This window comes from Rhinolophus ferrumequinum, chromosome 7 (assembly GCF_004115265.2).
Source record: "Rhinolophus ferrumequinum isolate MPI-CBG mRhiFer1 chromosome 7, mRhiFer1_v1.p, whole genome shotgun sequence".
In the NCBI taxonomy this organism is placed as follows: Eukaryota; Metazoa; Chordata; class Mammalia; order Chiroptera; family Rhinolophidae; genus Rhinolophus; species Rhinolophus ferrumequinum.
In genome coordinates this window covers 9,038,914-9,054,024 of record NC_046290.1, presented here as the reverse complement: position 1 = coordinate 9,054,024, position 15,111 = coordinate 9,038,914, and the positions used below count along the sequence as shown (strand labels likewise).

Sequence of the window (15,111 nt, the reverse complement as noted above, 5' to 3'; positions counted from 1 at the left end):
GTTCTCACTTTGTCGATGTCAATTACGTTTTCAGACTGTATCCTTTTAGCTAGAAAGAAGACAATTTGAGGCTTTCATTTTTAGGTTTAACCGTGAGGCGTGATCTCATAATTATCAATTATCTCGTCTAATAATTACTGAATCTTAGAAATGGAGAGGGTTTTAGAAGTTATCTAATCGACTTTCTCTCTGAAAATGGAAGAGTGAGAAGAAGGCATTTCTGCAAGGCTGGAGTAAGTCTGGGAAAGGAAGGAAGACAAAAAGTTTACTCTGGGTTTTCCCAGCATGAGGCATTTAGCTTGAAAACTCTAAATTCTCCAGAACCTGAGACATACGTACTAAATTATGAGTGCAAATGTTCTTTCAAAGTCAAATATAAATAACATTTTGAAATTAGCTCCTAATTTATAGTTGAGTAAGAGTTATGTGTTTCAGGAAGAATAGACATTCTGTTATATGTAATGATTAAAAGGAAAACGAAAAATATATTTTCTAAGTAAAGAATATTAAGGCAACTTTATGACCAAGTTTCTATTAGAGACAAAATTGATTGGCCTGGGATTTCATTATAGCTCAAATTGAAGAGGAGGTTGTTTATATTAGTCTTGTGCTTGAGGAAGTTTACTAGAACTTGTTTCCCTGTTTTGTAGCATGGATAAGGAGCAATAAGCATTTCTTCACTTTGGCTTGACGTTCAAGGCCCGGGTGACTCAGTCTAGGCTCCTTGGCCGTGTTTTTCGTCACTGCCAGCCTCTAGCATGTCTGCTCTGGAATTGGCTAGAGAATCACGACTGGAGTTTTTGAGCTAAAAGACTACATTCCTCACTGTCTTCTAGGCCAACCCTCTCTTCTATACTCTTGCTTTCTGTGAACAGTACATCCAAACTCTGTGTCATACAGATGTGAGCCTTGAAATATGTGACCTTGTTTTATGACCTGATAGAAGCCAACAGATGGGACTGAAGATGGAAACTGCGGCAAAACAGGATGTGATATGAGACGAAGCACATTTCTTCTTTCCTTCTTAATTAAAATAAGGATTTTCTTTTAAAATAGAGACTATCTCTGCAATATCTCTTTTGCCTCTGGTTAAAGTTCAAGCCACAGTGTGTGAATTGTTTAATGATCTAGGCCCTGCCTAGCACACTAGCCTTCTGAGCCAGGCTCTGCTTAGCGTATAATCCAGAAAAATCATGTGCTTATGACGAAACACTTCCTGAGTCCAGGGTACCTCACCAATGTTGCGTCCCCAGCAGGTGCCGTGTGGTGTAGCATGATCTGTGTGTGTGTGTGTGTGTGTGTGTGTGTGTGTGTCTTCCCTACTGAACGGTGAGGGTAGGCACACAATTTATTCACCTCAGTATTCACAGACTGGAATGCTGTTGAGATTGGCACACTTGAGATGCTTGATAAATAGGTTTGGAATTGAACCAAGTCCCCAGTATGGCCCTGAACAACCCTTTGGTACCTCATCTCCCGATATTTCCATGCCCAGTACTGAAGTTCCCACCCCTCTGGGCCTTTGCTGACTCTGAGATTGCATGCATCCCATTCCCTTGTTTTACAGTTTAGTCCAACTCCTGCCAGGCATGCTACCTTCTTTGTCTGATCAACTTCAAGATCCAGACTCAATTCCAGCTCCACACCTAAGACTGGCCTCCGCCAAGCAGCCATTGTTCCCTTGCATTCTGTTATTCTGTTGCCATCATTGCTGTCTGTTTCAGCATTGGCCATGGTGAATTACTGAGTTTCCCTTTCTAGGTCTCTCTCCCCTGCTAGTATGTTGGAGTACCTACTGGGCATGAGGAGCATTATTAATTTTTTAAATATTTGCTACAGCAATTAAAAAATGAATATCTCAACAATCTGTATGTAATAGCACAGGATAGCCCCATTTGAAGGTCTCACTTGATTGTGTTTTCTCCAGTAATTTTTATTCTAACTTGGTTAGGAGTCTGCTTTTAAAGCCTTGTTTTTTTTTTTTTGTTTTTGTTTTTTGTTTTTTTGTTTTTTGTTTTAGAAATATTTTTATTTCAAAATGAAGACCCTGAAAGCATAAGAAATCTAAAAGTTCTATGAAATTGCTTCAAAAACATTGTGTGTATTTTGTATTGACTTAAAGCCTTTTTTGTTTGTTCACCTATATGTTCATTTGTCCAATAGGTTTTAAGGGTTTGCCATGTACTGGAAATGGAAAAAAAAAAAAGTTGAATACTAGACCCAGGCCCATTTGCAGGAAAAGATGTTGGAATGGAGGTTCCCAAAACCTAGTTAAAAACAATTATTTAAACCCTTAATATAGTCACTCACATCAACTAAAGGAAAAGTTATGATAAAAGCCGTATATTTTAAAAACTGTTAACCCAGGAAAGACTCAGAATGTTCTAGTGTGGCCTCAAGTTGCTCCTTACCTCTTTGCCTCTTGAAGTAATACCAGGGAAACAATAGGAATAGTCATTGGCAAAATACTAAGAATTCTTGCCAGTCCCACTCTTTCCTGCCTACAGCAGTACTGGAGAGAATGACATGGAAAGGACAAGTAGGCGGCTTAAAGAAAGGGGTGTGTCGCCTCCCTGTCCTACAGATTCTCAGGTCCACAACAGAGATAGCAAAATGGTTTCTATTTCTTGGGGCGCACACGAAATTAAAGGAAATAATTCAAAATCCAAGAGTAGTCCCAGTAGGACTAGAGCACAGGCTCTGCCAGTGGAGGGAATCCTGAGAAAGGATGTTCAAGAAAACCTTGGCAGGGTGCAGAGCCCAGGTTCCCCCAGGAAGCTTCCCCAGCCACAGAGAAGTGACCCCATCTCAGCCCTCATCCCACTCTCTGTCATTCGTCTAGAGAAAAGCGAGTATTACAGCAACACCCCAGGCTTAACCTGCAGTTGAGAGGAAAAGATAGTTATCACACATGGTGTAGAATCAAAGAGAATTCTGCACTGAATCCCCTCTAGATGGGGTTGGAGGCCTTATGATGTAAGCAGTTCATTCAATACCAAAAGAGACGGAGAAACATAGACTTCCACCACCAGAGGACTGGGGATAGTCCAGGACTGCTGACTGGCAGAGAATGGACATCTGGTCCACCCATAATTACTTCTTGGTAGATATCTTAGGTTAAACTGTCTCGGCCAAATAATAGGAGGGTATTTATGCTTATTTCTTCTTTTGAAAGAAATTCTATATCTACGCTATATTTTGGGAATTTTCTTCTCAGTTTAAACTGTCATTGTTCAAGTGCGGAGGATATTCTAACCAACAGTGGGTTTTGTATTCCAAGGATACACGTTGTTTTGAAATGCCTGTTCTCTTTCCTACCCTAGTGCATTAAGTTGGGCAAACTGAAAACATGCCTGGAAGTCTCCTTTACATCTCTCCTTGAAAACCCAGAGCAAGCCACAGTCTGGGCTGTCTGCTGACTTTTCTGTGCCGGTCTCCTCTTACTTTCCTAAAGCTACAGCCACATTCCCCACTCTGTCCAATATTTACCAAACACTGTTCTATTTCAGAAGTGCCCTCATTCTTCCAGTCAATATATCTCTCCATTCTGGTCCTGAGAAACCTAAATCTTCTAAAATGCTTACATAGAATAAATAAGAAGAAATAGAATATTTACATGTTGAACAACATATGCTTTTTCTGTTCCATATTCCAGATCTCACGCATCATTCGTACTCCCCGGGGAAATGCCCTCCTGGTTGGGGTGGGTGGATCAGGAAAGCAGAGCCTGACGAGACTGGCTTCATTTATTGCCGGCTATAGTTCCTTCCAGATCACTCTGACAAGGTAACAAGATTTCACTTTAATTAACTTGAAATGGATTTTGATAAAGGTTTCACAGAGGCCACCTGAAGTAAAGAATGCATTTTTTTCTTACACATAAAAAATCACAATAGTTTTCCTTCTTGAATGTTGACTTATCATCTTCCCCTTTCGATATGTCATCAATCATGAAAATTTCACATTAATAATTTGCGTTTGAAACACTTCAGCCTCTCATTGCAGTGAATAGCTTAGCTGACATCCTGTTTTTATGTTATGCATGATATTCCTTTGGTGCATTTCAGAAGAAATTGACTCTACGAAATGTTAATTCAGACTCAGTCATATATTTAAAATATTTGTCAAACACCAACTCATGTGTTAGGCACCGGCTAGGTGCTGGGAAGTGCATGGTAACAGAATGTAAGCGGGGTCTGTGTCATCAACGCGTTTCCAGTAATTCGAGATGGACAGGCAGCTGAGCAAGTCATTCAATAAGGTGTGATCCATAGGTGCTATCTATCAGGAAATAAATGCGGGCCAGATTCTGTTGAAACATGAAGGAGGGACGCCTAACCTAGTCTAGGGGGTGGTTAGAAAAGGCTTCCTGGAGGAAGAGGTGTTTCAGCTGAAACCTAAGTATGAGTAGGAATTCACTTAGAGAAGAAGAATGTTCCAGGCAAATGAAGTCACCTTTGGGACTGTGTTGAAGGATGAGGAGGGCACCATTCATAATGGGGTGTCTCCCTCACCCCATATAATGAAGGCTTGAAATAATTTAGTTTATTTATGAGGTAGCTTCTAAAATAGCATTGCAGGTGGTGCTTAGTTAGTCTTCCATTTTGACTTTTCTGTTATCATTACCAACAAATATTTTCAAAATGAAGCATAAATACATTCAGATGGCATTTAGTTGTGGTAAACATTATATTTTTGTTTCAGGCTTACTTTTCACTCTAGATTTTTTTTTGTGTGTGTGTGTGTAAAAAATTAATTGTAACGTTTCATAAAATGTGGAGTTTTAAAATCAATTTCATCTTTGCAGGTAACTATCCTGTGTCTTGATGCTTACTAGACTTATTGTGGTGATTATTTTGCGATGCATACAAATATCAAATTACTGTACACCTGAAACTAATATAATATTGTATGTTAATTATATCTCAATAAAAAGAATAGTTCTTGACTTTAGTGAACAGCAGAGTACTCAAAACTTTACTGAGATGGTGCACCTCTATTACTCCCACAGGAATAGTTATTGGAGACTGAAAGAAATTTTTAAATTTCACCTTTGTAAATTAATATAATGAACGTGTAACATTCACATACAATAAAACACCTACCTAATGAAACAATATCATCATTTTTTTGGTTACCCAAATGTCGTAAAGCATTGTTTTAAGGCTCTTTCCTTTCCATCAAAGTAGTTTACGTAGCTAATGACACAATGATAATATTTCTTTAGATCCTACAACACATCAAATCTGATGGAAGACCTGAAAATTTTGTATAAGACTGCTGGTCAGCAAGGCAAAGGAATCACTTTCATTTTCACAGACAATGAGATTAAGGATGAGTCGTTTTTGGAATATATGAACAATGTTTTGTCATCGGGTGAGGTAGGAGGTGATTTTTCCTTCATCGGTTTCATCTCTCCAGGTTCCCTCCAACTTTAGAGCTGTCTGTATTTCCTTGCATTAGAGACTTGAATAAGTGCTGTTACTGAGGATTAGGTGATCAGTATGAAGAATGGCATTTTCTGTCGGGTTTGTGGAGAATAAAACTCCCAGTCAGAATGTGGAGCTGTACATTTAAAATGTGAATGAATATTCCAAGTGAAAAATGAAAAAACAGAAGAAGGAGGTTACAAGGAAAGGCTGTGACTTTGCAGTTAATAATAGAATAGTTTGAGTATTTTAAAATGTGGTGTGTCTCATCTTGAAGACTTTGGGTTAATTTTCTAAAGATGGGCTGAAGGACACATATGGAGGAAACACATTATAAATGTGGAGCTACCTATTTTGATCTGTTTTCATATGCCTGTCCTGAATGTGAATGTCTGCACTTCTGTCTCAGGTCTCCAACTTATTTGCTCGTGATGAGATGGATGAAATTAACAGTGATCTCATGTCAGTTATGAAGAAAGAACACTCCAGACGCCCTCCAACCAATGAGAACCTGTACGACTACTTCATGAGTCGCGTCCGGCAGAACCTTCACACGGTGCTCTGCTTTTCCCCAGTGGGGGAGAAATTTCGAAATCGAGCTTTGAAGTTCCCTGCCCTGATTTCCGGATGCACTATTGACTGGTTCAGCCGATGGCCTAAGGACGCCTTAGTAGCTGGTTAGTGTGGTGGAAATTTTTATGTCAGAGTTTCTGGTTTACAGTGTTTGTTTGTTTGCTGTTTACATTCTGTGCTGTTTGCCGTCTCTGTACTGGATTGAGCCAGAAGTCGCTGTGTCCAAGGTTTGAGGGTGTTTGCAAGGTGGTGTCCTTTCTTACTTGGTAGCTAATTTTTCCCGGAGCGTGGTTACCAGAGAATAAGATCTGCAGTCTGTACACCGTTAGAGTAATGTACAATGATTCTACTGAGACTTTGTTCCAGTTGGATTCCCAGCCATGTTCTGGGATGTCACAGGAAGCCACTGAGCTTTTTAATTAGGCAGCATTTGTGTTCTTTTTTAAGTGGGTTGGTCAACCTATTAGTAGTTGAAGCCAAATGTATCTTGGGCATTTCCTTCTCGTGGCTGCAGTGCTGGAAAGCAGATCGCAAATCGTTCCCCAGCAATCCTCTCATGGTGTCTGTCCTTGAAAAAGGATGTTAACCAGAGTGTTTGGTGACTGGTCCGTGCTACTTCCGCTTCTGTTTGATCTTCTCCCCATGGAACAGTCAGTAATGCTTTTCTTACTCTGTAAATGAAACTGAACATAAAAGTAGTAAAAGAGATGTTAGTGATCATTCATTTAGTTTACATTTTTTTCAGCTTTTGCTGAGACGTTATCTGGTGGATATTTTAAGTGATAGAGGTACTGAGGTCTCACCTCTGACCTATTGTGTCAGAACCTCCGGGAACCCTGATTCAAGGGCAGTGGATTTCAAACTTTTTGCCTGTTTATTGTGTTTTAATAATAATTAAGAAAAGTTTTATTTCCCAGTAAAATCTTACAGGTAGCTATCAGAGGTAAAACAATGAAAAGTGGAGGGAAGGAAGGATTCCGGAGCCTCATTCCTCCCCCTGCCCCCCACCCCCCACTTTCTACACCTGTTCTCCAGTTCTGTGGTACCGAGTGAGAGAATGAGTGATGAACCTGTCTCCTGCCTTTTAGAGATGGAGAAGCTGAGGACAGTGAAGCTGAGGGAATGGTCAGAGGTGCAAGAAGACAGTAGCATCAGTATTAGGTTTAGAACCAAGATATGTATACCTCCCTTCGTCTGGGTAATGCTGGCTCTGCTAAATGTCACTTCCTGAGGGAAACCTTCCCATTTCCCCTTCCCCCACTAAGCCAGTTCCCGTTATCCATTTCACAGCACTCTGTGCTTTTCCTTTATATATAGATAACAAATACGTAACAAACTCTTATCCACTGGGGAAGTTTTGTTCTCAGCACGCTACAATTGACAATAGTTCTCCAATCTGTGGCTTTTACTCACAGATTATTTTAATATATTTGAAGTGCAAATGTACAGTTTTCTCTTTTGTCTTCCAAGGTTTGAGAAAAGGCTGGTGATTTAAAATTTGAGTCCTATTAAAGTGTAAGTACAACTAAGGGGAAAACTTTAAAATTCCTTGAAGTAGGATATAAATGCCAAGCACAAAACGACAGGATTCAAGAGCTAAACGTTTACTATGAAATATGATCATGAGTACGCAAGTACTTTGCAAAATGTCATGTAAGGTATTATTATTAACAATGAAAACAACAATTCCAGGTGACGACCACTAATACACCGTAACTAAGACGATTTAATTTAAATATAGAGCCTCTCCTGCCAATCCCTCTGGCAGCCGTCCCTTCTCTCATAAGACAAAGGTGTTAGTGATCCTTCCCTTGGTAATCTCTCACCAATAGGAACCATTCTTTTAAATCTCATCACATCAACCCCAGCCAAGATTCCATGGAGGGCTGGGGGATTTTCATTTCTGTGCCCCACTAAGCCAGTTCCCTTGTTACCCGTTTCATAGCACTCAGGTGAGTGTCCTGACCTTCTTGCATGTGTCTATTTGTTCATTTATTCAGAACATATTTGTTGAACTTCGTGCCATTTATTGAGCCGGCCATGGTGGAGGGCAAGGCAGACTGGTTTCTTCACTCTGGAGTCTCTTCCTAGGCAGGCGCATTCACAGCCTCCTGTATAAATAATATGCCTCATCAGTTTTTATCTCCTGTTCGTCCTCTGACTTGAAATCTGTGCACTTCACTGCCTGCTTGACCCATTCTCATGGATGTTTCACAGGCTCCTGAAACTCCATATGTCTAAAACTGAACTGGTTCCCCTCTGGGCTCCCTCCCCTAGGAAGCCCCACCATCGAGCTGTCGTTAGCACCTCTCCTGACACCAACCCTCAAGGCCACTCCATCCCCGAGTCACGTCAACTTTATCTCCTAAATCCTGCTGGAATCTATCCTCCTGTCCCTTTCACTGACATCCTAGGCCAAGCAATCATTGTCACTCACCCAAATAGCTTTCTGATGATCTCTCCTCCTCTTTCACCTGTCTCCCATCCATCTCACCTTCCTGACAGAACAATGATCAACACACAAACCCAATCACATTATTTTCTACTTAAAAACTTCCATGTCCTCCCATTGCTTCTAGGAAAAAGGCCACGGTCTTTACTGTGGCTCTCAGGGCTGGGACGAGCTGGCTCTGCTTTCCTCCCCAGCCTCAGCCGAGGTCACTTTTCGCCAGCTCTGTTCTCCTTCATCCTTGGCCATGCCACGTGTCTCCCCTTGCAATGCCTTCCACGTCCTGTTGTCCCCTGCACCCTCCTCCCTTCGTCTGGATAATGCTGGCTCAGCTAACGTCACTTCCGGAGGGAAACCTTCCCATTTCCCCTTCCCCCACTAAGCCAGTTCCCCTGTGCATTTCATAGCACTCTTCTTTTGCTTCCTGGGACTAAACAAAGTTTGTTAGCTGTGTGATTTATTTGATTAATGCTTATGTGTCCTACTGGACTGAAAACTCCATGAGGTCAAGGGCTGCGTATCCTTTTGTTCACAAATTTGGCAACTTCCAGTATCTGACACTTACAGTGTTGAATGAATGAATCAGTCTCTCAAAATTCATCCTTTTTCCATAGTGTGGCCCTAACTTACTTGCAATCTTCTCTAACCCAACACAAGCCTTTGCTCTTTGTTTTTCTAGGTATACCTATTTTGTTTGTCTTCTGAACATGCTTTAATCATCCTTATTCTTCCATATGTTGTACCCCTTATCAAGAATATTCTCGCTCATCTTCCTTGTTTAAGTTCCAAAACTTAATCAAGACTCATCACATCCTTGTATCCTTCTTTGTTCACTTAGGGACATTTAAATTTTCCCCCTTTCATGGGGGAAATTTATAGCATTTATACTTTATATAATGCACCTGGCTATTTAAATCTTTAAACCTTTTGATAACCAGTAAGCTTTTGTGGTTATGTCTCCAACCCACTCTAATAAGAATCTACTGTGTTGGTCACAGTGGTGGATAAAATAATTATAATAATAAATATAAAATCTTGTTGGATAAATCAACATCTCCATGCCTAATCCTAATCTGCCTTCTGTTGTATTCAAAGAATACCATCTGTGGGTATTCAAGTGCTTTTTATTCTTTTTAGGAACTTAGTAACACGGTTTCAAGAAAACCCATTGTTTATTTTGCCTTCAGGATGTTGATTCTAAATTAAATTATTATCTCCAGCCACATCAATAAGGAAAATATATCATTTTGTTTGTGTTAGTATATTTCATTTAGATCATACTAAATGTTTCCCATAAAATATTAAATTATCGTGTATTTTTCTAATTAATTTATGTTTTTATTCTTTAAATGAATTATATTATTATTATTTTTTGAACTACTTTATTGAGATATGAGTGACATACAAAAGGCGGTACATATTTGATGTATAAACTCGATGAAATTGGAGGTAAGTATACACCCATGGAACCGTTACTGTAGTCTATGACTGCAGTACATAATCATGTCCATCACCTCCCAAAGTGTCCTCCCACTCTATTTAATTGTAATCATCATCGTCATCATCATCGAAATTATTTTGTGGTAAGAACACTTAACATAAGATCTACTCTGTTAGCAAATTTTAAGTATACAAACAGTATTTTTAACTGTAGGCACAATCCTGAACAATAGATCTGTAGGACTTACTCATTTTGCATAACTGAAACTTTGCGCTTTTTGACGAATACCACCCCATTGACCTCTCCTCCCAGCCCGGGGCAACCACAGCTCCACTCTCTGCATTTGTGAATCTGACTATTTCAGATTCCCGATATACGTGGTAGCATGTATTAATAGTATTTGTCTTCTGTGTCTGCCTTATTTCATTTAGCATAATACTCTCCAGGTTCATCCATGTTGTTGCAAATGTCAGGATTTCCTTTTTTTTTTTTTTAATATTCCATCACATATAAACCATATTCCATCACATATATACCATTTTCTTTTTTTTTAATATTCCATCACATATATACCATATTTTCTTTATCCATTCATTCATCCATGGACATTTGTTTCCATGTCTTGGCTAATGTAAATAATACTGCAATGAACAGGGGAGTGCAGGTATCTCTTTGAGATAGTGATATTATTTCCTTTGGCTATGTACCCAAAGTGGGATTATTGGATCAGATGGTAGTTCTATTTTTAATTTTCGGGGGAACTTCCATACTATTTTCCATAGTGGCTATATCAATTTACATTCCCACTAATAGTGTACATGGATTCCCTTTTAGCCATATCCTAACTAATACTTGTTATTTTTTTGATAATAGCCATCCTAACAAGTTTGGGGTGATATCTCTCTGTGATTCTGACTTGAGTTTACATTATTAGTGATTTTGAAAATCTTTCATATACCTGTTGGCAATTTGTATGTCTTCTTTGCCCATTTTAATCAGGTTACTTGTTTTTTTTGCTATTGAGTTGTAAGAGTTATTTATTTTGGATATAACCCTTGATCAGATTTATAGTTTGCGAATATTTTCTCCCATTTTATAAGTTGCCTGTTTGCTTGTTAATTGTTTCCTATGCTGGGAAGAAGATTTTTAGTTTGATGTAATCCCACTTCTCTATTTTTGCTTTTGTTGCCTGTGCTTGTGTTGTCATATCCAAAGAAAATCATTGCCAAGACCAGTGTCAAGGAGCTTACCCAGTATGTTTTCTCCTAGGAGTTTTATGGTTTCTGATCTTATATTTAAGTCTTTAATCTGTTTTGAGTTGATTTTTATGTATGGTACAAGGTAAGGGTCCAATTTCATTCTTTTGCATGTAGATGTTCAGTTCTCCCAGCACCATTTTTTAGAGACTATCCTATCCCTATTGTGTATTCTTGGCACCCTTGTTGAAGATCTATTCACCATATATACTTGGATTTATTTCTGGACTCTATTCTGTTCCATTGGTGTATGTCTGTTTTTAATGCCAATATCATACTGTTTTGGTTACTGTAGCTTTGTAACATATTTTGAAATCAGAAAGTGTGATGCAGTCAGCTTTGTTCTTGCTCAAATTTGCTTTGGATGTTTGTTTGGGACTTTTTTGTATTTCCAAGTGAATTTTACGACTGTGTTTTCTACTTCTGTAAAAAACACCATTGGAATTTTGATAAGGGTTATATTGAATCTGTAGATTGCTTTGGGTAGTATGGATATTTTAAAAATAATAGTTGAGTTCTTCTAACTCAAACACGTGATGTCTTTCCATACATTTATATCTACTTTAATTTCTTTCATTAGTGTTTTATAGTTTTCAGTGTACATGTCTTTCACTTCCTTAGTTAAGTTTATTCCTAAGTATTTTATTCTTTTTGATGCGCTTGTAAATGGGATTGTTTTTCTTAATTTCTTTTTTGGGTAGTTTTTTGTTATAGTATGGAGTATTTTTCTAATTTAAAGATGCTCAGAAGTTTAACATTAATATTTTGTACTATCTTAATAACTATAGTGCTTGTGAAAGAAGTGTTACAAAAGTGTATATATATGTGTGTGTGTGTGTGTGTGTGTGTGTGTGTATATATATATATATATATATATATGAATTTAAATTGACTGAGTCTCCTGATGAAGCATTTAAAGAAAAATATGCTTTGTTTTATGTTGTAAAATCCTGTCTTTACCATCATTTAATAATCTCCATTTTGGCAAATCTTTCTTTTTAGCTTTGTATGAAGTTGTTTTGAATTAATTGTTTCTGAATATCTATATTATCTTCATTCTGGTGGTCTTGTATTTTCTAATGAAACTCTGTGATTCCAAAGTCATACTAAATCAATTAACTTCATTTGTATTACTCCAAGGTAAAGATAATTATTAATGTTCTTTTACATTTCATTTTAAGCTAGCACACTGTTGTGAAAATAGGCCATTCTCACTTCTAAATAAAGTCTCAAGCACGATGAATACCATATATATAGATATATATTTTTTCAAAGAAGGCCATTTTAATTTTATAAATCAAATGGCTCACTTTGAAAATTATTACTTGATTTATAATATGCAAGATTTTGGAGTTCTGCTTCTCCAACTGCTTACACCTAACGGTGTAGTGTAAAGAGAAATGAGGCAACTGCACACAACAGCCCCTCAGAAAGTAATACCAGCCACAGTACTACCTATGGTTTCTCAGAAAAATTATCATATTTTTTTATGAAGCTCATTAGTCAGTAAATATTTTTGAACTTTGGGCTTCAATTAAAAATGTTTTCTTCGTGTTCTAAAGCCTCTGCATAGTTTGGTTCTATTTGAATTTCTAAACCAAAGTGACCTGGACTTTGGAGTCCATCATCCTTGAGTTAGAATTTGAAATCTATCACCTATAAGCAAACTTCTGGGAACCTCATTATTCTTATCTACAAAATGTACATAATAATATTCATCACTGAGGGATGCTGTAAGGATAAACTGATAATGTTTTGTGATTTAGGATCTGCCAAGATTAGATATACTTGCCCTTCGAATGTGTCAATTAAGAATGTGTTTGTCTGTAAAAGAAAACCAGAGAAGCAGAGACTTAAACAAGTAAGGCGTTTCTTTTTTCCTGCTACCAAGAAAATTCAGTCCAGGACGATTCCACTGGGGGTCTCCTCTCTTGCTGTCCTCCGTAGGGGGCGTGGCTCTTACTCTTACAGACACAGACGGCGGTTGCATTTTAAGGCATCGTTTCTTTTTTTTTATTAATTAAAGTTTATTGGGGTGACAATTGTTAGTAAAGGCATTGTTTGTGCCGACACCTCACAAAGCATTGCTTTTTACTTCAGGACAGATTCTTCCCCAGGAACTTTTGTCTCCGTATCATTGTCCAGACCTGCGTCACCCCTAATTACAAGAGCGTATGGGGAATCAAAGAGTTTCAGTCGAGCAGATTGCTACCCTGAGCAAAATTGGGATTCCTTTAGTAATAAAGTGAGGAATGGCTTCTGAATGGGCAACTGATGTGCCTTCCTCACCTTGTTACTTCATTTTTTTTTTTTTAAATAATCCAAATGAAATGGAAATTGGAGGACACCACTATTCAGGAACTGAGCCCGTGTCATCCCTTCTGTCCCTCACATACCTCACCTTATTCCCCCTCAAGTGACGTGAACACACAATACCAGGGTATAACCCACACCAGCCTCGGACATCCACCTGAAGGCAGGCCCCCAGCACTATAATTGCTGCTTTGGTGATTGGATAGTGAAGGTGATGGAAGGGTTTTCCATGACCTCTTTTCTGAGTCTCAGTAGCCTTGGGTCACCCTAAGAGGAAGTGATCTTGTCATTTATATAACCTTTCCTGCATCAGAGATCATGGGTCTATGGAAAAATATACGTTGAATCCATCCTATCCTTTTTTTTTTTTTTTGATTTTTTTGGAGAGACAAAAAAACAACTTGCTATGTAAAGAAAAAAGTCACCATTATTGAAACTCTCTGCTCACATACAAAAGAAAATAATTATTGCACGGTAAACACAAGGACATTTTCAGGAAGTGGGTACTTCCCTGAAGATACCCCATCATGCCAAGTAAAACACTTAGTATCATGCCTGGCTCTTAGTGAATATTGCAGCCGTTGTGGTTAGTACAAAAGATTTGTCATAGGTAAGAATTGTTCCTACGTTTCCAATGCCCAGGCTTAAACTTCCTGGAAGTTAAACTGTTCTCTACAGAGGCTGCTTAACTCATATGAGGAAATACGACTTCTGAGTATCTTAATTTATTGCTTTTCAGTGTATATGGTAAACTGTATTTGTAACCAAGTTGATAAATGATCTCTATTATTTACATAAATGTAAATACTGCCCCACAATTACTGCATTGAGAACTTAGTTTAATGATCAATTACTAATGGTGAAAAGATACCATTTTTTATTTCCTTGACAACTATCACCTAATAGATTTTGTCCCTTGATTCCTTTTCCTTCCTTCCCTTTTTATTGGCCATATTTCTGTTTGCAACTCTGATGTACATTATTCACTATTTTAAGTACTTTCTAAGCAAATCTGTAGGCTATTTTTTCCTAACATTCATAAAAATGATTGTGATAATATTTAACTGCCTTATGCAAAATCCTTTTGCATTCCTCCGGGTAGAGACCAAGGGTTATACTCCTCTTTCACTCCATGGCACAATTGCAATGGTGCATGTGTATTGTGTATCAGACTAAGTGTGTGGTGATTGATTAGCTGCTCTGACTTTGTGGCCTATTCTTTTTTTTTAAAGCAGACTTTTTTTTTTTTTTAAATTGGGGTATGTTGGGAACAGTGTGTTTCTCCAGGGCCCATCGGCTTCAAGTTGTTGTCCTTCAATCTAGTCATAGAGTGCACAGCTCAGCTCCAAGTCCAGTTGCCATTTTCAATCTTAGTTTCGGGAGCTGCAGCCCACCATCCCATGTGGGAATCAAACCGGCAACGCTGTTGTTCAGAGCTCACGGTCTAACCAACGGAGCCATCCGGCCGCCCCTGTGGCCTATTCTTATGATAGGAAATGCTGTCTTAGACTTGGTCCTGTGTTTGGCACTGGTGGGAAGATAAAGGTTTCCAACAGGAGATTTTTTTACCCAAACATTTTTAAAGGATACTATAAATTAGAATGGACTGCAAATGACCAGCTTCTGTGTTTATGAACAAGGTGGCCCAGG

The 15,111-nt window shown here is 38.4% G+C and overlaps 1 protein-coding gene across 1 annotated transcript in view; it reads left to right on the top strand.

The window, feature by feature from the left end:
• DNAH5 (dynein axonemal heavy chain 5) overlaps positions 1 to 15,111 on the top strand; it is a 210,324-nt gene that overhangs the window by 132,366 nt on the left and 62,847 nt on the right. Inside the window, exons 53-55 of the mRNA XM_033111135.1 lie at positions 3,656 to 3,786; positions 5,228 to 5,381; positions 5,839 to 6,106. Of these exons, the coding sequence (XP_032967026.1) occupies positions 3,656 to 3,786; positions 5,228 to 5,381; positions 5,839 to 6,106 (553 nt within the window). The remainder of the gene's footprint in view (positions 1 to 3,655; positions 3,787 to 5,227; positions 5,382 to 5,838; positions 6,107 to 15,111) is intronic.